Genomic DNA, 25,210 nt, shown 5'->3' with positions numbered 1-25,210 from the left:
GACGCCTGTAAAGCGCTAATGTGTAATGCGCTAAAGTTCGGGACGCAGATTTCTGAGCAATGTCATGCTCATTTATCAACTATGATTTTTTTGTGAAAATACATGTTCCCAGGTCCAGTCGTACAAGGACGGTTCACCAGTTGGGCCTTCTTATAGGTGACTTCGTCGAAAGCTTTCGGCGACGGGCTCACGGAACAGCGGCTTTTTATTGTCTATTAACAGTTGTCTATGATTATGAGCACGTGATTATGAGCGACGCCACACCGGTCGGCCGGATGCGAACATGCGACGTAGCAGGCGGACATGCTACCAACTCATCCGCCGAGGGCACGCCTATAGTGACTTCAAATGATCACTGTCGACGCCGAAACTGCTGTGTGTCGGCGTCTTTCTGGGTTTAGATGTTGTACACAGTTCTCTAAGTTAGCCAACCGATTCCCAGAGCCCAGAGAACTTGCCAGTGCACGTGACGTCAGGTGCATGGTGCACGTGCCCTGTTTGCCCCGGCCATTTCAGCGTGGCGTGTTCGGTTTCGATTTGACCACTGCGTTTTATTTTCTCCTTTGGATAATTCCTCTTTCACTTGACATCCTCGAGAAATGTAGCACTATATTTTGCAACAATGTTCCGGTAACTGGAGTATTCGTGTCGTGCCTGTCAGTGTTGTCAGGCAGCCTCTTCATCATTCAGTTGAACCATTTTTGCTGAGATTGTGTCTCCAGCGGGAAGCACTTTCTTCCCCCACCTTTTCTATGGTGGCCTGAAGCAAAACAAGTTGAATTGAAACTACCGTTGAAAGTTGACGAGGTGAAAAAGACGGGAATGTGAGGCTGGATTACGGCTAATCTTCTGCCAAGCGAAAAAGAAGAAGGCCGTAAGTGAACATCAATAATTCCACGGTACCTGTACCACACGCGTAGGCGATGCAGTGATCCATGTAGCGCCTGGCGCTGTCATGCCCAGCCATCTGCGACCGCCCGCTCATCAGTTTGGCTACTGCCGTTGTTGGGTTTCAGAGACATACTTCATCGCCTTTGCAGCCATGGCTTATTCTTTGTCCATTGCCACAACCGCCACGACCGGTAGGCATTAAGTTGATAAAAGCAATAAAGCCGAGAAACTGAGTTAGCAAAGTTGGACAACTCAACTTTGGCACTTTACCGTAACGTGAACAACTTTACAATACATGTCATTTGTGAGGCAGGTGTATATGCTAGCAACGTGAACACTAAGCTTGGGAAAACAATTCGAATTTCTATTTTAAATGAGTCTGCAGTGAAAGCCAGATACAGCGAATCCGGCTGTATGTCGCAATTGCAATCGTCATATAATAATATGTGGCCTAGTCTGTACTAAGGCAACACTATGTCGTTTATTACTTCTGGAAAATTACTCTATGCTGACGGGCGTCCGCCTGCATGGGGCGTGTGGCAGAAATGAGAACGCGATCGCTACATCCAACATATCGTTATAACCATATTCGCTATAACCAGTTTGCAATGTATTCTAAAACCGCAATAACCCCTGTGGTCGTCGCCAGGGGCCAGATCACGACGCTGACATAAAATGAAATGAAATAACCGAGCATAAATTGTGCTCTATAACAATGATAGGGATGTGCTCACGAAGACGTTAGTGACGTGCATATACTAACACTATTTTTCAGATCCGAACGAGACCAGGGGTAATCGAACCAAGGTGGACGACTTCGTGAACAGCGTGGCCCAGTTGCCTTTCCTCAACCCACTGTTTATACCACCTGTTGTGCTGGACCACAAATGGGGTGGTGTGCTCCGCGTTCTTAACGGCAGGATTACGGGCATTCGCTCGTTGCATCGGACTGAAGCTGTCGTCATGCGCTTTGCTACTAGCGTCGACCTCCGCTCTGTGCTTGAGATGGGACCGCTGTACGGTGTCCTCTCGGTCGTTATTTCGCCGGCTCAAGGCCTAAGTGCTCCATTCGGCTCATCGTCTATGTACTACAACCGAAGGACTTTGTCGTTCGACGCCCGAGCGGTCACCATGAATTTCTCAGCCGGTACGGACTTCGACACAGGAAGGGGAAGACTCTACACCCTAGCGCTTAAGAAGATCGTAGGTCTGAATGTTACTATTGACAAGCTCGATACTTATGGCAGCCTCGTAAACCTGTTCACGTCAGTGCTGAAGCGACACGTGGAGCGGTTTATCCGTTATCTTGTGGAAGATGTGCTGCGAAGTATTATGTCGGAGACGATTCGTTACGCAGACTTGAGTGCAGAGAATCTGATGAGAACATTCGTACACGCTTAGATGCCTCTTATTTGGAACACTGGGTCTAAAGTGACTGCAATGAGATCCTGTACTGCGCTAGGCGTTATGCAAATTTTTATGTAATTATGCTACAAGAACCGCGTGTGAAGTACAGGCCGCAATGCAGCACACGCCATGTGCCCAATAAAGACGGTGCGGTGATGACAAAATCGTGTTCAATGAATCGGTAGCCCAAAGTATTGCGAATGAGTTGAGTAGAAGGAGATCTAGCCCAGGCCAAGCAGAAGATGCACCAAAGTATTCCGCTAATCCGATCAACTTACGATCGCACTAAAAGGACCCTGGACGTAACACCATGAAAACGAGCGCGCAAAAGTCCGGCTGATTTCGTTCTGCGATCTGCTACAAAATGGGGCGCGCTGCAGCCAGGGGTCGATCCAGGCTTTTTCTGGGGGATGGGTCCAGCCCAGACATATACAAAATACTGCACAAAAGTATTTAAAATACGATACTAAGATATAAGGTACTGTAGTATTGGCAGTAAGTGAAACGCGTAAATTATGAACATGGCCGTACAAATGACAGCAATAAAATTCATCAGCCGCATATCTTTTATTTGCAAGGTCTCGGTGTCAAGTACTGTTTGGTGAACTACGGTGAACTCAAGTAAACTTTGGTGATATGTCTTGACCCAAAACTTCGTAACCCCTCCTGTATGTCAACTCGGGTCTTTCAACTCCTGGCGCGTTTATTGCTTTGGTGACCAAGGAAATATAAATGGCGGGATTCTCTTGTACCTAATCTCATGGAGGATTCCATGGGCGTTCCCAGGATTTTTTCCAAAAGGGGGGGGGGGTGCAAGCGTGCAACCCCCCCCCCCCCCAACACACACACACACACACCACCTCTTTTTCTGGAGGCGGACTGTGCGGGTGTTTAGAGGTTCGTATTATGACATCTGATAATAATCATGACGACCTATGGCTAAAGAGCGCACTTTTTCACAAGCGACCTTGGAGCTCCAGGGGGTGAGGGGGGCACAGCCCCCTTGCCCCCCTCTCGGTACGCTTATGGAGGATTCACCTGGCAATATGAATAGGAACCGTAGTAGCAAGCAAGGCCAAGCGTGGGACCAGCCTCTTGTACAAGAGGGGATAAATGACAGATGCGCGAATTCGAAAAAAAAAAAAAAGATATATAAAAGGGGGAAGTTCCAGTGAGCTGAAACTCTGGATACGGCTTGAAGAGGAAGGAAAGTATTTTGAGCACTGAGTAGCAAATAGCGAAAAAAAAAAGTATTTTGAATACATTAAAAATACTTGTCGCAAAAAGTATTGAGTAGAGTACCAAAATATCAGAAAAAGTATTTCAAATAGTAGTGTATTTTGACAACGTACTCAAGATACGTATAGAAGTCTGGTCCAGCCTTGGACAGCACTCTACCTGGGGTCACAATGTGAAGACAGAAATTGAAGAATGGGTCAGGACATCCGATGAAAAAGGGTTAAAGCAGGTTAAAATCAGACATAGCACCCTTTATATTGGTCTTCCTGCTTCCTTTCGTCTGCCTCCAATGATCAGAGCTTAGGAAGATTTGTAGATGTGGTTGAACCTCTAGGATCGAGATCCGTGGGACGGGGGGGGGGGGGGGGGGGGGTACTTTCACGCCTCTTGATTGCCGGTCAAGTGCGCTACCGATTACTCCACGCTGGCGCGACTCTCCCAACTACTACCAAGGGTGTCACTTTTTAACTGTGCTGTACACTTCGTAGTGTTTGTCTAACACACACGCACGCAAAATAAGGGGTTTGTGTAGTGTTTATTCATTAGTGTACGTGCCTCGGCATGTTCACCAGATGACGCTGCCCTTTTATATGATATACAACAGATGGTTCGCCACGCGCATGCGCTTTGGTGGAGAGACCGGTATATTAGAGCGTGTTGCCGTTTACGCGGCTTTCTTGATCACTCTGCTTAATAAACATTGAATTTTTTTTTTTTTTTTTTTGCTGTTGGTATGTTGAAGCATAAACCACATCATCTATGACAAAATTGCATAGCATCGAGAATCGCAAACAATTGCTCACTCGATTTCGTAGTAGTATATGCATGAGGTATCGTCCCCAGAAATGTGCTTCACCGACCGCATGCGTGCAACTGGGTGAAGCCAGCTTTACTGGGGTTCTGTGGAGATGGATAGTGCGTTTTCAGGTGTGTACATCGTACCCAAAACATGTTTTTTTTGTCTTAGTTCCAAGTTAGAGCCGCGAAGCAACTGTGGCTATGGGCAGTGTACAGACATGAACAGCAGGAAGGAGTGGGAGAGACTATACGTCCTGGGCCGACTTCAGGGGAACTGTGTTGACACAGAACATGTTGGTGCAAGATACATTGGCAGCAAGGCCGGTGCTAGAGGTGTGCGGGGCCTGTGCTTGATATATATAAAAAAAAGTAATCTTTGGTTGAGGGCTTCGTGCACAGGGCCTATGTAAGCGCGGGGCTTAAGGCGGTCGCCTTACTCGCAGACATGAACACCAGTGTGTATAGGCTAGAGATGGAATGGGGGGCCTATCTCCACAGGTAGGATCCCTGCTTTATGACAACGTCTCATGTTCTAGTTCCCGAGCTTGGACCGTAATAGACTCTGCAGCGACCCTTCCCAAGTTCTAGATTGTTCGTATGGTCTGCTGGGTACGCACAGCAATCCGCCTTCGGGTGAAGTTGTTCTCCAGTATGTGTAGGCTAGAGATGGGATGGGATGGGATGGAATGGAATGGAATGGGGGAAGTAGAGATGAAGTGACTGTACCTTCCCCCTACATCACCCCAACAAAAAGCACTGACTGCCTCCAGGACAGCTCTGGCCACCACATACCAAGAGGAGCATGGGAGATGTCGACGCCACTTAGTGCATTCTTGTGAGCTAATGTTCTCAGTAAATTCGCACTTCCCAAAGGAAATATTTAGCATGACGGTTCCTCAAGGTAGTATGTCCATATGACGCGGTAAAAAAAAAAAAAAAAAAGTAAGAAAAAAAAGGTGTCCCAACTACCTTCGATGACCCTTTAAACGAGCTTGCCAGAAAGTCATCATCTGAGGTCGCGCAAATACTATTAATCTGAAATGTGCAACATGCAGGCTAACAAAGCTTCAGAAAAGGGTTAAATGCTTTGTTTCTTTGTCGCATAGCCTGTCGAACTGCATGTGAAAACAGAAAATGTACAGGGTGTTCAAAATTAAGCTTTCACGAGCGCTACGCAAACACAGCGATGACAGGAAACCGGATGATAACTTTACACTACTTGTGCAAGAAACAGGTGCTGCTAATTATGTAGCACCTGTTTCTTACTCAAGGAACAGAAAAAGTAGCACTATTTTTCTTTTGTTCGCCTATTTATAAAGGGCTAGTGAAAGCTTAATTTTGAACACCCTGTATAACCCAGCAGAATGCAGCAACGATTTAATCATGGTCAGAAATTTGGCTGATGCTAATTGTGACTGGATCGTACTACCAGCATGTTGTTACAGGGGCCATTACGCGCAAGCTTGACTATGTTCGAAAGCATCACAACTATGTGGGAATGAGGAAGAATCAGGCTTGGCCTCCGAGAGTGGCATCGTATGTAGCATTTTTACACCTTCGACACATTGCCCACAAAAGCTGCCTTATACTTAGTATGCTCTACCACTGTGTTCACACAAAGATGCAGAGAAAAATTGTAACTAGCTTGTAAAGCACAACCTTATGATCAACTCTGAGCATGCAGGAGAGGCTTACTCAGGTGAAAAATGTCTGCAATTCCAAATGGTGTATGAAACAATTCCCACTTACAAACCACTTACGTACACAGGGGTTCAAAGTGGTTTCAAGTAGAAATTGTTTCATAAACCACTTGTAATTGCAAACATTTTTCACCTGGAACTGGTATCCTCTACACAAGTGATAAAGAAACATACAGAACTCATAATCAAGATGCTAACTTTCATGAACTCAATTCACTGTACAGATTTCGATCACAGGAGGCATAAAACAGTCAAACTCTTAGTATGAAGGGGAAAATCAGAACCAAGAACTGCCAAGGAGAAACCTCTGGTGATAGAGGCAGAACTTAAAACTTAAATAACAGTACCAGTTACAACGAGGAAAGAAAATTATAGCTGCAATAGAAAAGAAAAAAAAAAGAAAAAAAAAAGACGAAGAAATCACATTCTGGCTACCACATGGCAATAAAATAATTAAGAATCTACCCGGCACCCAAGGACTTTTTTTACCGTAGATGGAAGAACTGCAGAACTTGTAGAGAAGCTGCGTGCACATTATGCACATACGAGTTTGCAAATGTTCCTGAAGAGCATAGACTTCATGATGACTAGGGGAAGATACCATTTGTTATAATTTTCATTTTCTTTCACTTGCACATTGTGAATTATTTATGTTCCTCAAATCCATCCTTTGTAATGTTTCATTGGGAACTTCAGGACATGTCCATTTTAATGGAACAGCACAGCGCACAGTCTTTGCATTGCCTTAAAAAAAAAAAAAAAAAAAAGCTCCATAAACACATTCTGCCACCAATGGCAAAGACTATGCAGTCAGTCATGCAGCAAAGCAGCACATTTCAACAATGTTATTTTAAAAGTACCTTCATACTGTAAACATATTTTTCTTCGCACTGTATTAAGGTTTGCGAATTTCGCGTCCGCTAAGAAATCGCGAAAAATTATACTAACGAATAAAGAACCACGAGATACACTCTCTGACAAAGCAACAAAAAGTACTAAGGATGTATATTCCTTTATTTTCAAATTTGTCCTATGTTTTTGGAGCCAATCCTGCTTGCACAAAGCCTGGTGACCTCATTGATCTTCCTGGTGCACTAATCTCACCGGCAAAAAAAACTGGTGTTGGGGTCACAGACATGTCTTGTATAGTAAGCACTTCTCATTCCCACAGGACAGGACAGGAATACCCCTCGAAAACATGTGCCGTTAATCCCGCCAAAGGAAACTGCCCTGGAATCGCGAAACTAAATACACACGAATAGCTTTGCAAACGACTCAATGAGCGATTCGCGACAATAAAGGAATATGCATCCTTATCGCACACCAAAGTAAAACGAGTGTATGAAACGTCACAGAAGCAATCGTTTATATAGCGTCTCGGCATTCTGACCCAATATGCAGTCGTTGTGCAGCACCATTACACCTGCACGTTCTATTACAAATTTCTTGCCTCACACGAACTGGTCCTGAAGATCCCCCTTTAAGTGGCAGTGTGCCTCCCTAAAGCTAAAAAAGAAGCGAAGTTCTAAGCGGCGATCCACCACAGTTACTGCACATCTTCAGCTATCGTTGCTGCAGCAAAGGCCATGAGGGCATTGGCAGCCTGCTTGGTCTCCAAGTGGAGCCGAACTTCACGGATCCAATCGCACGCAACAACACGGGGCTCTCCTCGCAGCTGGTTGGCATAGCGCAATGCCTGCTCTAGGTTCTCGTGCAGGAGCCAGTAGCGCACCCTCGACAGAACGTCAAACGTGTCCCACATTTCGGGATTCACACGCTGCTCGTCTGTCAGCTCTTCTTCCGGCACTGCCTGCATAGCGGAAGAACGCTGTTAGACGAGGAAAATTCGCTTTTTTTTTTTTTTTGGTAACAGTATTTACGGGGTGAATTTAGCGAAGGTTACGCATTTTGATCACTTCGTAAAAAAATACGAAATGACGTTTGTGGCGCTACAAACTCTGCAGACTGATAGTCATTCATCTGAAGTTTTATCTATATTTTTTTTTCCAAATGCTATTGCTTTGAAGAGAAGAAAGAGTTTGAAGCAAAGCAAATTCTCAGCCCATGCATTTTCTATGGCCTATAACCCCCTGCAAACCACCATTTTCCACTCTGTTTCACATTCACATCACCGTTTATAGTTAGAGGCTGAAGTTTTCGGGAAATATTTTTTTCTAAATTCGGGGGGGGGGGGGGGGGGGGGGGGGGTAAAAATCGGGTAAATAAACATGTGCACTAAATTCATGCGAATTCGGGTGAAAAAACTTCCATTACGCTAAAATCGGGTAGAAATCGGGCTCAGTTATTCAAACTAACTGTAGCGATTTGGTACAAACGGTGATGTAACTACATTTTTCTGCCAAACAAGTAAGTTGGTGCATTCCTACAGACATCCCAGAGAGGGCGATGTGCCTGGTAAAAACCGGGTTTCACCCTAAAGAGGCAACCTTCAATTCGGGGTGCAAATTCGGGGAAGAATCGGGTGAAACCCTAAAGCTTCAGGCTCTATTTATAGTTGGCGCTGCCTCAAAATCATGCATCTCGCCCATCTGGCTGTTGGTCGTTCCATAGGTTTTGGTTTCGCTTCATCTCCAGGCGGCGCCACCTATACGTGGTGATGTACACGTGAAGCAGACAGAGGAAAAAAATGGCGGCTTGCGGGCAGTACAGGCCATAGGAAATGCATGGGGTGAGAATTTGCTTTGCTTCTAACTTTTCTTTACGCAGGGATAGCATTTGAAAAAAAAAAAAATTATATGGATAAAACCTCAGGCGAATGACTATCAAGTCTGCAAAGTTTGAAGCGCCAGAGGCGTTGCCTCGTATTTTTACGGCTCGATCGAAAGGTGTAACCCCTGCTAAGTTCACCCCGTAGCTATGTTTCCGCTAAGCTTACGAGCTCCACCCACGGAGCAACAGGTACGCACCTTTGGGTAGACGACAAACAATGACTGTAAGTAGGAAGCCAGGTAACGGAGGAGGCTACCACCCTGCTCATCAATGAGGGCGACGCGACGGCAAACCCGCTCCACGTTTGAAAACCGTTCCTTCAGGGCCACTTCTGGATAGACACCACGTGAGAGGGCCTCTTCGGGGATGCTGGCCAATACGAGGGGCACATAGGGGCTCATTGTAGCTGCTTCATATACTGGACGCACTACATCGCTCAGAGGCTGAGGAGCTTCATAACTTGTGTGTCCGTATACGAGCGTGTGCTTGAGCGCTTGGCACGCAAGCCAGAGGCCTTTGGCTTGTTGGGACACCCTATCCAGCTCGTCTCGTGCTGTAAAACAACAACGGAGAACGTAATTGACTCGGAAGTACTACACTACAAGGGTAGTGGAGAAAAACACGAATGTACGCTTCCGACGTACCCTTCAGATACCCCTCGAGGCCCTGAAGTTTTGAAACCGAAGCAGAGAGGGCTGCATGATGCTTCCCGCGTTCCTCGATAAGTTTCTTTTCTAAATCCATGCTGAAATCACGTTCTAGCTCTTCTTTTTGGGAGAGCAGAGACTCTCGCAGATGCTCCGTGTGGGCTGCCACTTGCCTTCGCAACTGATGCTGCAGCTCCTGCTCAAAATCGTCTTTCTGCTTCTCCAGCTGCAGTTCAAAGAAAGAAGCAATTTAACATTTTTTCCTCCATTAACCAATAACAAGGATGTCAACATTATATGGTATACCTTAATTTCGAGCGTTGCATCCAACTCTGCCACTTGTCTTTCGAAGTCCTTATTGATCTTTTCTTTCTGCCTTTTCAGCTCCATGGCTCGTTCTTGCTCAGTCACCTACACAATGAAAAACAACAGTTTACACTTCTGTACAGCAGCACCTTCTGATAGCTACTGCTGCACCATCATCTTGATGTAGATCAGGTGCATTTACGATCTCGACTGCTACTACGTCGTTTCACTGTTGTAGGTGTCACTCTACAGCTACCTTTTATGGGTCAGTCACAGCACAGGTATGGCATAGTAGAAGGATACACATACACATACATACATACATACCTGCATTTTAGTGAGGGATTTCATGAGCTGCTCAATCCTCCGGTGTGCATGAGCGACCAAAATGTTAAGCTCGTCCTCAGAAAGTTTCTTGCCTGCATGTAAAAAAACTGTGAACAATGATGTAACAGGATACTGAGGGACACCAAAAGCATTCCTCGTACCATCGCCCGATTTGGCTTCCGGCAGCAGAGCTTCAATTTCCTGTTGGAAATATCTCCGGCCACGTTCTACCTGGTCCTTGTAGTCTGTGGCAACCTTGGCAGCTTCCTTAGCGGTTGAGACCTTACAGAGATTAGAGCATGGGAATCAAACAGCTGTGGATGTTAGGGGGATAAGATCGGGTTTGACATGCTGTGGGCCTTAGTGATTGTCTGAACCCTTCTAAAGAAGTCAATTACTGGAAAGCTTTGTCCAGGAGCTCCTCAGCCACAACATGTTCCAAGATAGCGATGTTACCACCTTCTGTAACCCCCTCATGCTTTTGTTCTTGATTCATGTCAACATTACCTCTGTTTCAGCACGCTGAAGCTGTTCCTTGGCAAGCGATACTGCATGCTCTGCTGGACCCAATGCTAGATTTTCCTGGGTGTCCTTGTCTTCTTGGCCTTTTTTGACTACTGCTTGCAAATTCTCAACTGACTGCCTGAGGAATAAGAACAACATTGTTCAATACTACATCCCCAGTACCTGGCAGCACAGCCTTCCATGTGCTAAGCATTAGGTTCTGTTGTTGAACCAAGGCTGCATCATTTGATGAGATTAGCCTCTCAATGCAGTGACACAAAGTAGTACATTGTGTGTAGAATGCAAGTACATTCAATGCCGTATTAGGGGATTAAAAACTACTGAGGTCACATTTAGGAACTTGGCTCTCTCTAGACATTACAGACAGAGGTCTCTTGCCCTTTGGGGTATCTTGAACAAGTAAATAAAAATAAATAAATTACTACAGTTCCAGCTTTGTCTTCCGGCATGAAAGAAGCTGCCAAGCTTTTTTTTGTGTAAATTTATGTACGTACTTATAAACATAACTAGAGCTTTACATTACACTACAGTAATGGTTTTAAATAGGATATGACTTTTCCCGGTTCAACCCCAGTTCCTCCTGATAGTTCCACCCAAGTATGAAGAAGCTGCCCTGCTCGGTCCATTAAAGCATGTTACCTACAACTGCCAGCAGTTGCAGTATCCCAGTTTGTCCGGTTCACCTATACTATTAAACTATTTCTGTGCACTAACAAAATATAGTGTCAGAGATGCTAGAGGTTACATTTTTAACAATAGTGACAAATATAAATTTACCATGCTTCCTTTGTCTTTGTAACAGCCTTTTTCACAGCAGCCAGCTTGGCTTCCTTTGCTTGTAATGCTTCTTCCCACATGAAGTGATCTTCACTGTCCTTTAGTATAAGAAAAACATGGCTTAATTACAGTTTACCCCTAACAGGAGTATAACATTTACTTTGAATAATATTTTATGCGCACTTTGCTGCACTGCAAGGCTTCACAAGCTCGTGGCTATCTTAGGACTCAGATTTTTCTATTTAGATATCTAGTCAGTGTAAAATAAAGTTTCAGTTTTCAAATTTATTTTATTCATATGCGAGGTTGCTATAACAATGAGTCACTCTTACACACACTGGCTAATTTACCTGGGTAACTGGAACAGCACACAAACAAAGAATCCTTGTGTTTGTTCCTTAATCCTCAGCTATTATGCTCTTAACTCTATATTCTATATTATTTATGAAGTGATGCACAGCACGTAAGGTGCTTTTCAATGTTTTGCAATCACATTAGTTAAAGGTGGTACCCACGAGGAATCAGGAATTATAAAGTGAATGTGATATCCACTTGGAGATGCCTTTCAAGAAGAAAACGCCAAAAAAGTTTCGCAAAATTCGTTCGTGTTTTTTCATAAAACATCAAGAACGGTTCGCACACTGTTGCCAGAATTCAGCCGGGAGTGCGCAGCCGGCTGCAAAATCCGATTAAATTCCTTTTCTAATGTTTCCGACTGTATCAAAACGAAATATTCCGGTTACATGTATTTCAGGCACCCACTATTCCGATCACGCCTTCACTTCAACTGCGCCTTTTTTGTCCGCACACCACCTTCTTAGTATGGCAGCAGCTTGAAGGGAAGAACATAAAAACGTAAAATATAAATATTAAAAATATTATCTGTGTTATCCAAAGAGCTCGATATGTTTCATACAAAATGTGCTTGGTATGAATCACCTCGAAAGACGTCTTTCCCAGAATGCAACCGCTATGAATTTTACATGTTACATACTTCCAACTTTCCAAATGGAATCACTCCAAGGACAATGCCATAAATATGGCGCACGTGCAAGGTTTTAACACAAAGGACACATTCCCTTCACCATCGGCATCGTTCTGGTGGTTCGACATAATATTGTTTTCTTTCCTCACATTAATTTGTTATATATTCTGACGATAAGCAACGCGCTACAAATAATTTTGCAGGGAACAAAAATTACTGGAATTCTGGACAAAACTCCACATTGTCTTATCAACAATGCAGCTTCAGAAGGTCACCCACCCTTGATTCATCCAATGCTCTGTACAATTTCTGGACATAGGCCTGCAAAGCTTCATTAGCAGCAAGCTGAGCCATGACTGCATCTGTCGTTCGTTTTTCAACATTCGACTGTGCTTCTCGTAGAGACTGTTCCAGAGCTACAACACAGAGGGGGTGGAAGTTAAAGATACCAAGGCATATTATCAAGACCTAACCACAGCCTGTCGTCAGAATGGGGAAGTGAGAAAGGCTAACTGCTTACCAAAGTTTAGACGCTCAGTTTTCTCTTTGATGTCACGAAGCTGTTTTTGTGCCTCAGCTTCCAAGTCCCTTGGGCTTGGTGCTTTTTCTGAATTGATTGAGCAAAACTTTCAATATAGCGCACGCACTATTAAAAAAAAATGAGAGCGGGATAAAATATACAAAAAGCATTGCGAGACCTTTAGGTGGAGCCGTTATTGGAGGTGGTGCAGGGATGGGTGGTGGTGCTGGAGCTGAGGACTTGACAACCTGTTAAAATACGATGGATAAAACTGACCACCGAACAAAGGGATAACAATCGACAAAAACTAAGCTCACCGTTGGCTTATCCTCGATGGGCTTTTTTCTCAGCAGGCTCGACTCAAGCGCTTTCTCTTTGACTTTTTCGGGCGAAAGTACCTGAGGTTTGGTTGTTCTACGAATGAAAATAAAAAAATTTGGTGTATTTGACGCGCAACAAGAAATGACGCGGCATACTTAGGTGGCCCCTCTGGTCCAAGGACACTGTTCATAATAGCAGTGCCATAAGGGACACTATCCTGCACTGTATGGCGAAAGTCGGGGTCAAACTTGGCATAGGCTATAGTGCCACCAATGCCAGCCGCAGCAAGCCCGATCGTGGCAACTGCTACTTTTCCAGAACTGTCGACAGAAACAAAAGGGATCAGTACGTACTGAATCACAGAATATCCAATGTTCTCCACACAGTACGAACAGTGTTGACTATAACATGTCAGCCAGCACATGTGGCCAGCATTACGCTAGGGTCGCTGGCAACCCCACATTCACGTAATTAAGCATGTGCAAAGCAGTTGCAATTGTGGACATGAGCTCACATATAACTGGAAAAGCACGAACATGCTGGCACATGAACAGACGGACACGGACACTGTCTGTATCACATTTCCTCATGTTCTGCCATCATGTCCAGCCCCAACCAACATGCTCTACAGAATACACCTTCTTACGATCCTGGATATGCATAACATTTCATGGCAAAGAAACAAAAAGATATTCACAAAGTGCATAAATCCTGACAAATTCCCTCAGACACTAAATGGGCCCAGAACAATGTCTTACACTTCCCCTGCAAGGCCGGCGTCTATACTTTTCGTCTCGGGGGGAGGAACAAGTGGGAAATGTGGGGAAAACCCTACCTATATGGCACTACGCATTCCCGACTCAAGTACCACACACTGAGGAAAAGCAGAAAAGCTAAGTGTAATTTTCACAACCATATTCATAGCCTACGTTGTTGTTACGCTTAATGAAACAGTAACCCATCTATGAAAAGTGCCCATACGCCCCCATAACATGAAACAACTCTCACTCGAAGTTATGGACGAGAGTGTGAGCAATGAGGTGCAATTCAATTCCGCCACCTGCCATAATTGTTCCCACCTGTGTGATGATTAAAGCAGAAATTTACCTGTTTAAGCATAGCCATGATTATAGCCAGTTTCTTTGCTGCTACCCTGGCACTGTTGTATACCCTGCCCACATTCCCACATTTCAGCTAAATGCGGATCTTTAATAACTTAAAGTACACCTGAAGAAGAAACACAACCGAAGAATTAAAAAATTTTCCCACCTGCCGGATGAGCTCGACGATTGAAACCGTGCCAGGACTTGTGGAATGCATTTTTGCTGCTGCCCGCTTGACTGAAAAGGACGACAGCTTTAACTGCTACAATCCTTGTGAGCAACAGGAGCCAGGTGAACTACTAATTTCGCAGTTATTTGGCTTTTGCGGTCTCTTTACCAGCACTAAATGCTCAAGATGCTTATCACAAAAGCAGAAGCTTTCTCTTGACTAGCGAGCATCTGATCGATCTTCGATAATAACAACTATTATTGTTATGATTGAAGAGCACCTGTTTAAAGCCACTGTGTGATTCGAGCTATTTGGACAGCTCACGTGCAGGATTCCTTGATCTACTCAAAACATACCTACTGTCATCCTGGACAACTCTTACAGCTGAAGTACTGCATTTGAGCTACCACCTTATGCTCTTTGGCCAATTTGCTGGAGAGCTGAAGATACATGCATTGAGGCCAAGTTTGCCCTCTCTTATAATATGAATTACGGTTTCCACATTTCTACAGGTTTCATGCGCGATGTCATACCAATGCAATGAGGCATTCAGCACATTTGCATATGGGTCTCTGCCCTTTGGATGTATGTAGGCCTTGGCTGTTCGCATGTTTAGCCAATAAACTTCACTTCTAGCACTAACCAGCTGTAATTAGCTAGCTGGTTCAACATCAAGCAGCTCCAAGCCGTAAAAATATGGATACCAATGAGTGATTAATGAAAAGAATAGTCAGGGAAAACAGTAGTAATGATGTAAGTAATACAGTCATGCAAAAATTAGAGGATAAACTTAAGGCTGCAAACTTATTAGGAAGTGTCCAGAGGTCCGTCGGACGGACACGAGAGATCCGTCAGACGGACACAATTGTTTATACATCGGGGTCCGTCAGCTCAACATTATGTCGTGTTAGATCAAGTTAGTTTAGGTTAGGTTAGTGTTAGGCAGTGATGGCCAGTAACTACTTCTACAGTAGTTTAACTATAACTACTAACTACTTCGCGATGGAGTAGTTTAACTAGTAGTTCAACTACTTTTCATGGGAGGTAGTTAAAACTACTTCTTTAACTACTGCAATGTATTTTAACTACATCTATAACTACTTAACGTTGTCCATCAACACCAATCCCATTCTATAGTGTTATTGGACATCGAAATACGAATCACAAGCAGTGATAAAAGTGAAGATTTAGTACACACGCACGGCACAACTGCTCTGCACCTCCGTTCTCATCAAACAAGTAGCTCAAGGTAAAAGGCGGAAGCACGATGGTGCCGTAAAGCTTGCGGCAAAATCGGAAGTAGTTGGCGCCTGCAGTAACCTAACTACTGTAGTTAACCACTCAAAATAGTAGTTTAACTAGTAGTTGCCACTACATTTCTGCATGTAGTTGATAACTAGTCTAGTAGTTTAACTACATGTAGTTAACTACTGGCCATCACTGGTGCTAGGTTAGTTTATTCTAGGCTGGTTAGTGCAAGTTAGCTTCGTGCAGCACTAGGTTAGGTTAGGTTAGTTTAGGAAACAGTCCAGTTCCTCGTACCACAGACGATCCGACGGACCCCGCTGCGTAAAGAATGGGGTCCGTCGGTCCCGACTGTTTATACATCGGAGTCCGTCGGAACACTCCGCTTTCAACATTATGTCGTGTTAGATCAAGTTAGTTTAGGTTCGGTTAGTTTATTCTAGTCAGGTTAGTGCAAGTTAGCTTTGTGCAGCTCTAGGTTTGGTTGGTTAGGTTAGGAAACAGCGTCTAGTTCCTCATACCACGGACCATCCGACGGACCCCGCTGCATAAAGAATCGGGTCCGTCAGACGGACCTCTAGACACAGCCAACTTATTAGCTTACCAATGATGCCAGCTCATTCTTAACATTTTAGTTGATGTTTTGACAATTGTGTTTTTCGGTGTCATTGACTATGCTTGTTGTGATTTGTTGCACCACACAAGTAGGCGTTGTGCTGTTTGTGGGCAACCAATTAAAAATGAATAAATAAAATTCTTGTATGAATTGAGTCACCTTTATAAGTATAGAAAATATAGCATTCTTTCACAGATACGCTGTTAAATCAACGCGACTATGTCGACAGTAGATGACGAACGCCCGGCAAGACTTAGCAGAATATGGTAGGAAAGTGTCTTGCAATGGTAGGAAACAGCAACGACACAAACAGGCCGGCAGCAAGTAAGACAACCAAGGCAACGGAGACAACCTAGGAACAACAAGTGAATGGGTCTCTTGGTCTGAAGAGTAAACGTATATATTTATCATTTGCATCAAATGCATGCACAGCGAATGCTAACCATCGTAACACTGTTAATCATAACATCACTATGGTTAACCTTGAGGTGAAGCACGGAAAGAATTAGGGCTACCACAACGGCATTCTTACTGTTCATTCGCGAGCACTGGCACGACAATACACTGGACTGTTCAGGAAAATCAGAAGCCGAGCAATACGAATACTGAAAGATATCTAGTTATCCATACCAGCAAAGCATATCGGAAGCAGGCTTTTCGCGTTGATCGCCACATTTTGGTGGTACCGGTCTCACCCGCCAGGTAGGGTACCGGTTGGTTGGTGTTGTTCCTGGTTGTTCCATCCAGTAGTGTCCAGTAATATCGTAGTATCTTGAAATTTTATGGTAAATTAAGGATAATGAAGTTAACAATAGGTTCCGTAAAGTATGTTGTGTTTTAGTAATACAACGCAGTAATTTTTGAGCAGATTATAGCACAACAGTAAGGGGCTACCGAAGTACGAAACGGCCATGGTGAATGAATCCTAAATTAAGCAATCATGGCGGCACTTCGGTGCTTTTTACAGCTCACTGGTAATAATTCGCACTTGAAGTGCAGAATTACAGTGATATTTTTGCTCATATGTGGCCCAATGATATCGAAAACCACTCATGGTTGTTTGCGTTTCAGGATGCCTTAAAAAAGCTGCATTGCGTTCGGTGTCTCTTCAAAGTACGCAATGCATCTCCATGTCAACCTTCGGAAAACGCTTGGGCGTTCATTCCTATTCCACTGGATCCATGACACGCTTCCCATATTCCTGTTTAAGTTCTTTTGCGGTTGGCATCGCCCCATCCTATGAGTACGTATTGTACATCTACTCGTACCTTTATGTTAGCAATTTGTTTTCGAGGAACTGCTTTCATTCACAGAAAACCGGGACTCCTTCAACCTCAAGTAAACTCCCCGGGATACCTTCAACAGACCCGAACCGTAACAAAATTTTCTTGTAGAACTGGTAGACGGAAGACCGTCAAGACGGCCTTGAAGAGATTTTATAGGCTGAACTCTGGCCTTTGGATTAGGCCAATGACGGGCAGGGCAAAGAGACTCTGGAAGAAACCATGGGCGAGTGAACTGCGAAAACATGTCTTTTGCAACAAGAGGCAATGCAAGTTGCTCGACAAAATGGTTGGTGATATATGGAAGAAGCCAAAGTACTACGTTGACGATCCATACGAACCGTATCATGTTAGAAACAACTTCCTGTATGTGCAGAAAAAGTGGAAGTAAGTAGCACGAATCTGTGTGCGCTTGGAGAGTAATAAACTAGATCGTTCAAACAGTGTGCATAGAAAGAGCCAGCATCTTTTATTTCACACAAGATCCGAAGTCTGCACAGAATGGTGGTAGCATATAGACATACACACATATACGTAGCTTCAGGACCCTTGCTGGCGGGAGCAACAAGATAAACACTTACACACAAAATAACCAATAATAACGCTTACAGCAACACTGCACATTTAATGCGTATAAAACCACTATGAAAAATGTATGACCAGAAAACGGCTGGAAGAGTGCGTCGGTACGTGTTGAAAAGGGGCTATCATTTCAAAGACTTTATAAAATTGATGGCCACTATACAAAAATAAGATTAACAAACACCTTGGAGAAGTTGCTTGGGACAGATATTGTTCTGCATTATTGTTAAAGACCTCATGATTTGGTGGTGTTGGTGAAAGAGCAACCACAACTAGGATCGTGTTGAAGAACACCACATAGACTATTAAATAGGTTGTTTTTTCCTCATGGGAGTTTATTACTGTGTGGAACCTGTAGAGAAAAGATCTCAATACCTGTTGTGATCAGACTTTTTTTGGAATTTCATTACATGTACAATGTCCATGAGTGGGGCAAATGCCCACTTCTGCAAACACAGAGAAGCAAAATAATGCAACACTTCCAAACAGCTCTAAATTTGAGATGCAATGACAACTTTGAAAATGCAGAACCCTATCCACTACAGTTGCACCACTGTTTTTTTTATTGCCACCTACATGCTGTCAATCAGTCAATAACACTTTTCTGGCATCACAGCTCCAAAAGTACACATACTGGTGTGATAACCGATACAGTTTACCATGTGAATACATTCTTCTGTGATGACCCTTACCCATTTAGAAGCAAAGTTTAACGCCCAAAGCCACATTACAATATCTTCAGCAAATAGCATAGACAAAACACACAGGGTATTGTGTACTTCTGGAGTGCTTGGCTTCCTATTAATGGATAAGTTTGTTTCTATGCTACTTCTGCACAAAATTTAGGTTTTTTTCCAGCACCTCAGTAATTTACATCAACTTTTGTATAAACTTCTCCCGAAGTTAGTCTGAAATAAATTTCTGCCTTGTTTCAAACATCATGGCAGTCCTCTTGGTGGTTAAGATTTACATACTGAGATGACTTGCTACGCTCTGTAGCGCAAAAAAAAGCATTCTCTTGAAGACTACATCGCTTGTTCGGCAATCTCACAAACAACCGCTCGAGAACAGTGATGCAGGTGCAAGCACCCTGTGGAATGCAGCTTGTGAGCAAATAGAAAGCTTGCAGTTTTGCTCCCGTATGCGACATGAAAAAAAAAAGGGGGGGAAGAAAAATTAATTTAGCGTGTTATGCCCTCAACGAATAGCCACCAGGGTAACTAACTATAACTATCAGAAAGGAGCACACAAGTCATAATGTGTGTCTGTAGGGTCTGATTTTTTCGGGGTAAATGCATTTTCTGCATTCAGCGGGTAGAATCGGGTGCTATTTTTAAACGTGAAATTTGGGGTGAAGTTGGATGCTATTCGGCTATTTTCTTTTTTTTTGTCCCGCAAGCGGCCCACAGCTAAAGGTCCTTATATTGGTTAAACATGCATTCCTCACGAATTATACTCACATGCACCACATGTTGCAACGTTAAGTGTCCTTCTCATAGTTTATTGTTGCACTCGATCAATATTTACATCAGGCATGCGCAGAAGGTTGCTACTCCACACTTGATACGTGACACAACGTAATAATACACGATTGGAATATTGGGAGCAATCGAGTTTAACCTGAGAACGATTCGAGGGGGATAATCGGCAGAAATCGGGTTTAACCGGAAAAAGTCAGGCCCTATATACAGACTTAGACCGACTGATTTACTTATTGTGGGTTTGGGCTTCAGGAACTGGTTACTCAAGTATCTACGAACAATGTGGGAAGCAACGGAGCACTTTTTTCAACACTTGAGATAGTGATCTCTCCTTTGTTTTCATAACTAAAAGGTATTACATGTCTGCCACACTCCAGCATACCTACATATGGCATAGTACAGGCAAAGGCCCCTGTTGTGCTGCAAGTAGAAAGTGGAGCCAAAGTGTAAGTCGAAAATTTCTCCAGAAAGTTTACAAGCCTTCCAATGTGACTCGGGACGGTATTATGTTTTTTTTTTTTGCTTCTAATGTGCATGATGAAGCCATCATTACGTCTGTCGCATATGTGCACATAAAGTTTAACTGGCAGTTGTAAAAAGTTCAACCCTTCCAATGACAAATGACCATGGAACATAGGCTGTTACATGTCTCCACTTCAGGAACATGCTTTTCCTAACCTTTCCTATTAAATAAATGTCACTACGTATTTAAATATGGCATTAGTATGAGGTTTACGGTAGTGAAGAGAGAAAAAAAAATGGCGCTTTTTTACAAAGTGATACCAAACAGTAACCAAAAAAGTGTACATATTTACACACAGCACACAAATGCCTGAATACAATACAAAAACAGAGGAACTCCAAAAATTGCCGACACAGGCAAAGAAACTAAAAAACGGAAATCAGGCAGGCACTCGATCATTAACAGACCCTTGCATATTCGGGGCAAAACCTGTAACATTTGAATTTGAAACTTCTCTGGTAAAACACCGAAATAAAAAAAAAATTTTCAAAGCAGCGACAAAACTATGCTGAGAGGTGAGCACTATACAGACTAATTATGCACAAGTCCCAAAATTTACTTCAGTAATGATTTATAACTAAAACCCTTAGGTTACTTGATTTTGCAGTTTAAGCTTAAAGATGCCCTGAGAAGATTTTTTTTTCTTTGTGGACTTTTTTTGGACCCGGGACCAAGAGTACTCCTGGCACAAGTGTAAGGGTACGAATACTTCTCACCATTGTTTGTAACATGCGGTAAAGCCTGTACATACTTGTTATTCTGTTAAGAGTTTGAATTATTATTGACATGTTTATCTAGGAGTAACGATGTGGTGTCAGCAAAAGCTTAGATATAGCATTTGCATAAAAATGCATGTCAGTGTGTGTTTGTGCCTGTATGTGTATTTAACTTTCGGTCACTGCTGAGCTTGTGGCTTTCTTCTTTTCGTAACACACTATGAAGGTGTTAATTTAGGGCACTGCATGCATCCAGACAAAATCTTGTGCAGGTCAGAGGGCGCAAAATAGGAGCCCTGTGTCCATAGGCCCGAAAGAGAGAGCTGCCTGTGCTCAAAATGGCATAAATGCAGGCAAGCTGGTGGAGAAATTTTTTTGCCAGAAGAATCTTCTTCTGCTCCTTCTAGTTGTCGTGACAACCAGAAGGCATACTGTGCAGCCTTCATAACAAGCATGTAAGTTTTAGGGCTTCAAGAATAGGATTGTGAAATACATCAACTTGAATGAACCGTAGCTTAATATGCGGGCCTACACAGGAAACTGCGCCGACACAGTCCCACGTAAAGAGGAGGAGGAGGAACACTGTGCCACCTCAAGATTATACCTCTTCTACTTTTAAAAAGATCTATCACAAAAGTTTTTGATGCTGTAAGTACTGAAGGTGGTACAGCTTTCACTTGATACTTCTTTTTGTGTGTTTGTGTGTGTGTGTGGGTTTGCAAGCAATCTTTTCAGAGCTCTTTAAGTGCTTGGTAAGACTTGCGATGAATGGCAAAACAACAACAGCGTTGTAAGACCTGTTCCTTTTTCTTGGTAACCAACAGATTTAAAACAAAGAAAGAACAACGCCGTCAGATTAAAAAACGTACGGTAACCGACATGGCACCTGCTACTGTCAACGCAAGCACAAGAGGGCAGCAGAGGGGATAATCCACCTGAAAAGCTGAGTTTCTGGAGCTATCACCCGATTGTACCCTGTCTCTCAAACGCAAAACTAAAAGCAGTTTTTGCCAAAAATACGACCCGACGACACAAGAGTCCCCATTAATAGCTATGGCAGCAATGTTAAAGCTAGATGATGATGCTTCAACCGTGCTGAACAGTTGAAGCAACTCGAGCAACTCTGAGCACTGAATTGCAGTCTTGCAGACTACAGGTTTTTGAAATGGAAAAATTTGAGATGAAACACGACCGTTCCAAAAGAAGAGATACTAAATTGACAGGCATGGCTGAAAGTACAAAACTAGATATGGCACAGTGCAGGAATGGCCTGCTGCCAAATGCCTCTTAAGAAAGCTAACTAAACCCTGATTAGTCTAACTCTTCCTTAGGCAGGTTTGCCACGCCCCGATCGCCATCTGATGTGTCGGCCTTGCGCTTTTCTGGATTTGCTAAGCAAAGCACTGCAATTTGTTTTAATGGGTGGAAAGTCACGGCAGCCCTCAGAGTTTCCACAGACATCTGTTACAAACTTCATGCAATCCCAGGCAGAGGCACAGTTGCACAGCTCATCCTTGCATCGTGGGACACTTGAGGTTGAAGCCACAGATCAACAATGTCTCGCATGACGCGTTTTAACTTCACATTTACACATGATATGACCAATGCTTACATGTTATAGAACATGCTGAAACTGTCAAGCCTTGTCAGTGTGTGATGCATTGCCCGTTAATGCAAAACGGGACTCTTGTGGAGACTGCTTCTGGTAGGGTGCTTCGCAAGATACATCGCAGCTGTTCCTATTTTTATTTAAAAAGGAAAAGAAAACAAGAACAGAGAGACAAAGTATACCCTTCAATATTGTGACCTGCGCGATAATTAGCATTACATCCTACTGGCCGCTGTTATACTTGTGGACATAGTTCAATTTTTCAATCCTTTTTTTTTTTTGCACAGTAACACTAAATGCTCCAATTCTCCAAAAAAAATGAGAGTTGACAGATAATAACCTTCCCTTTTCCTGTCATTTCACAAAAAAAAAAGGAAAAAGGAAAAACGGGCTATCAGCTAGAAGATTATGTCAACACATTGCATCACACACAAAAACACAAAGCGAGAAATCAGTGCGATAACTATATGTTTGATTCATTTTGGAGCTAGCAACAACAGCAGCATGCGCAGCAAACACAAAAAAGACGAGTCTATTCAGAGCATCACAAAATCTGTAGCAAAGGAGAAAACACACTGAAACGTCTGGAACACTGCAGGTTGTACGTACCTTGCAAATTTTGGTTCCGCTTTGGTTAAGTCTTAGCAGCAAAACGCGCGCAAAAAAACCCTCGCCTCTTACGGTACAGCATGTTCCCCTTTTTCCATAGACCAGCAATGGAGGACATAAATGGGCAACAGCTGTGTAGGTGTTTCGCTTCAACAATGAAAATACAAGACACAAGCCGTGCAACTCTGACTGAACTGCCGTCCTAAGTCATCTTGCTTTCCGGCGCGTTACGCACGCTTGCCCGAGGGTCACACAGTACGATACACATTGACAGTGTCGTCTAATTGGCTCCTGCTGGCGAAGCAGAGGCAGCCACTGGCTGAACCACTGCTGCGTCGGCGCTTGGGTGCCTTGGGCAGCTTCTCCATCCAAAAGCGCTCACGCAGACACCGCTCGTAAAAGTCACGCTCCTTCAGGTACCTAAGGAGAAAGTTCGTACCTGTGGTGAAACTTTCTGGACAACAGTCTGGTATCCCATATAATGCACACATGCAGTTACGCATTTTGTACCCATGCCGAAAATGACCCAAATTCGCGCGACAGTTCAAATCATTGCGAGGCATGTCTTTTGATGAAGGAAGAGTCCGACAGCTGTTGATTCCCTACTGGTTCGGAGATATGTATGTGGTTCCACAAGATTGCCCAGTGTTCAATGACAGCTTAGTGGTTACACAAAGATGTGCCTTATGATGAAATCGCAGCTTTTGTCCTACGTACCGCCATCGATGCACACAAGGAACTTTTACTGTTTGAAAATATGTTTCATACCTACGAGTGGCAGTGCCCCAATCTCTGTGAAGCACGACCACTCTCAAGTTTTCTTGTTGCATGACTATGGGTAGGGCCCCAACGTTCCAAGTTTTGGTGCAGGTTATACGCAGACAAGTAAATCCGGCGGTGTCTATAATTTCGTCATGTTGCTGGGGCCAAATTCTTGTTGCAGCATTTGCGTTCAGTAATAGTGTTACAAAATGCCTCCCACCACATGTCTTGTGACTGAAAAATAACCAGATCACATTACGGGGGTATGTGGCAAAATGCTGGCCTATACCGTGCAGTGTAAATGTGTGCCTACCCACTCTTTGTACGAGCTTCTCAATCATGAAAAGAACACAGGTAACAAATCAGCACACCAAGCATAATGCTTTATGCAGACGTCATTGACGATTGAGACTGCTCGTTATTCCATTCAGAAACCACAGACGTTCAATACCAATGCCCCGACTAGACCAATCTTTGTGTCCCGAGCGCACTTCTGCTTCGTAGCCAGTGGTCAGGTATGTCGACATAAACTGGGGAAGGCTAAATGTGAATTCAAGTGCTCGAGTCTGCCGATTTCCGTGCCCTCCAGCATGTCAGCATGTGCCATAAGTGCCTGTTGTCTTCACACACTAATACGACAAGGTTATATGACACTCTTAAATACTGTAGAAATGGTGCATGTCTCTTGAATGAAATAATGAAAGAGGGATGCTGGTCCTGGATCCCATTCTTTTTTTTTTTTTTTTTCGGCAGATAGTTACACCTTCGATTAATAAATTTCATTCAATTTCTTGCGCACAATTTGGCAAACTTTATGATTGTAGTAACTTGAATATTTGCTATTACAGAGGAAGCTGTACTAATGTGTCATGTGCACTGAAACTTCTCTTCTATTAGCAACTGTCCCCAAATCTGCACAGGAATCGGCAGAAATAATAATTTTGAGAAAAGTAGTTTGTGATCTCGATTGGAACACATAGCAAATCGCTTGAATTTTTGTTCACACTTCAAAGCAGAGTTACATATCCGCAGACTTATTATAAGCACAGACATTGGAGGAAGTTTAAAATTTTAAAACACAAAACATAAATGCTATTTTACGACCTCACGACCAGCTTCCCCCCCTTATGACACACAGACAAGCAGCTGAGTTTTGCCGAATTAGTGACGCACCCAGTGTTATGGCTGCCTCTTGTAGGACTTATGGCCCCTGAAGGAAAAAGGGCAGAAACACAGTTTCTTAGCCGTTTTCTCGATGCAGAGTTGCTCCCTGAGTGACCGCTCGTAGAAGGCATTCTCCTTTAGGTACCTGCCCAAAGGTCAAATGGCTGTGCTTAAT

General features: G+C 43.5%; 3 protein-coding genes across 3 annotated transcripts in view; 1 reads left to right on the top strand and 2 right to left on the bottom strand.

The window, feature by feature from the left end:
- The first annotated feature begins 884 nt into the window (after positions 1-884).
- Positions 885-2,462, top strand: LOC135377449 (uncharacterized). Its single transcript, XM_064609857.1, has 2 exons — positions 885-1,082; positions 1,667-2,462. Exons 1-2 carry the CDS (start codon positions 956-958, stop codon positions 2,290-2,292), a joined length of 753 nt encoding a protein of 250 aa, XP_064465927.1. The 5' UTR covers positions 885-955; the 3' UTR covers positions 2,293-2,462.
- A 4,915-nt stretch (positions 2,463-7,377) lies between these two features.
- Positions 7,378-17,042, bottom strand: LOC135377445 (MICOS complex subunit MIC60-like). Its single transcript, XM_064609851.1, has 15 exons — positions 16,937-17,042; positions 14,443-14,513; positions 13,329-13,493; positions 13,170-13,266; positions 13,031-13,100; positions 12,853-12,939; positions 12,612-12,748; positions 11,348-11,445; positions 10,553-10,688; positions 10,207-10,327; positions 10,046-10,137; positions 9,719-9,823; positions 9,410-9,638; positions 8,963-9,318; positions 7,378-7,845 (listed from the first exon to the last, which is right to left on the bottom strand). Exons 1-15 carry the CDS (start codon positions 16,979-16,981, stop codon positions 7,582-7,584), a joined length of 2,073 nt encoding a protein of 690 aa, XP_064465921.1. The 5' UTR covers positions 16,982-17,042; the 3' UTR covers positions 7,378-7,581.
- A 993-nt stretch (positions 17,043-18,035) lies between these two features.
- The window catches only part of LOC135377443 (rho-related BTB domain-containing protein 1-like), a 45,102-nt gene continuing 37,927 nt past the window's right edge, over positions 18,036-25,210 (bottom strand). The window contains 1 exon segment of the mRNA XM_064609850.1: positions 18,036-23,529. Coding sequence (XP_064465920.1) covers positions 23,358-23,529 — 172 coding nt within the window. The 3' untranslated portion in view covers positions 18,036-23,357.

The sequence above is a fragment of the Ornithodoros turicata genome, chromosome 1 (assembly GCF_037126465.1).
Source record: "Ornithodoros turicata isolate Travis chromosome 1, ASM3712646v1, whole genome shotgun sequence".
Taxonomy (NCBI): domain Eukaryota; kingdom Metazoa; phylum Arthropoda; class Arachnida; order Ixodida; family Argasidae; genus Ornithodoros; species Ornithodoros turicata.
Note: the sequence above shows the minus strand (reverse complement) of the source record. Positions and strands in the feature narration are given on the sequence as shown.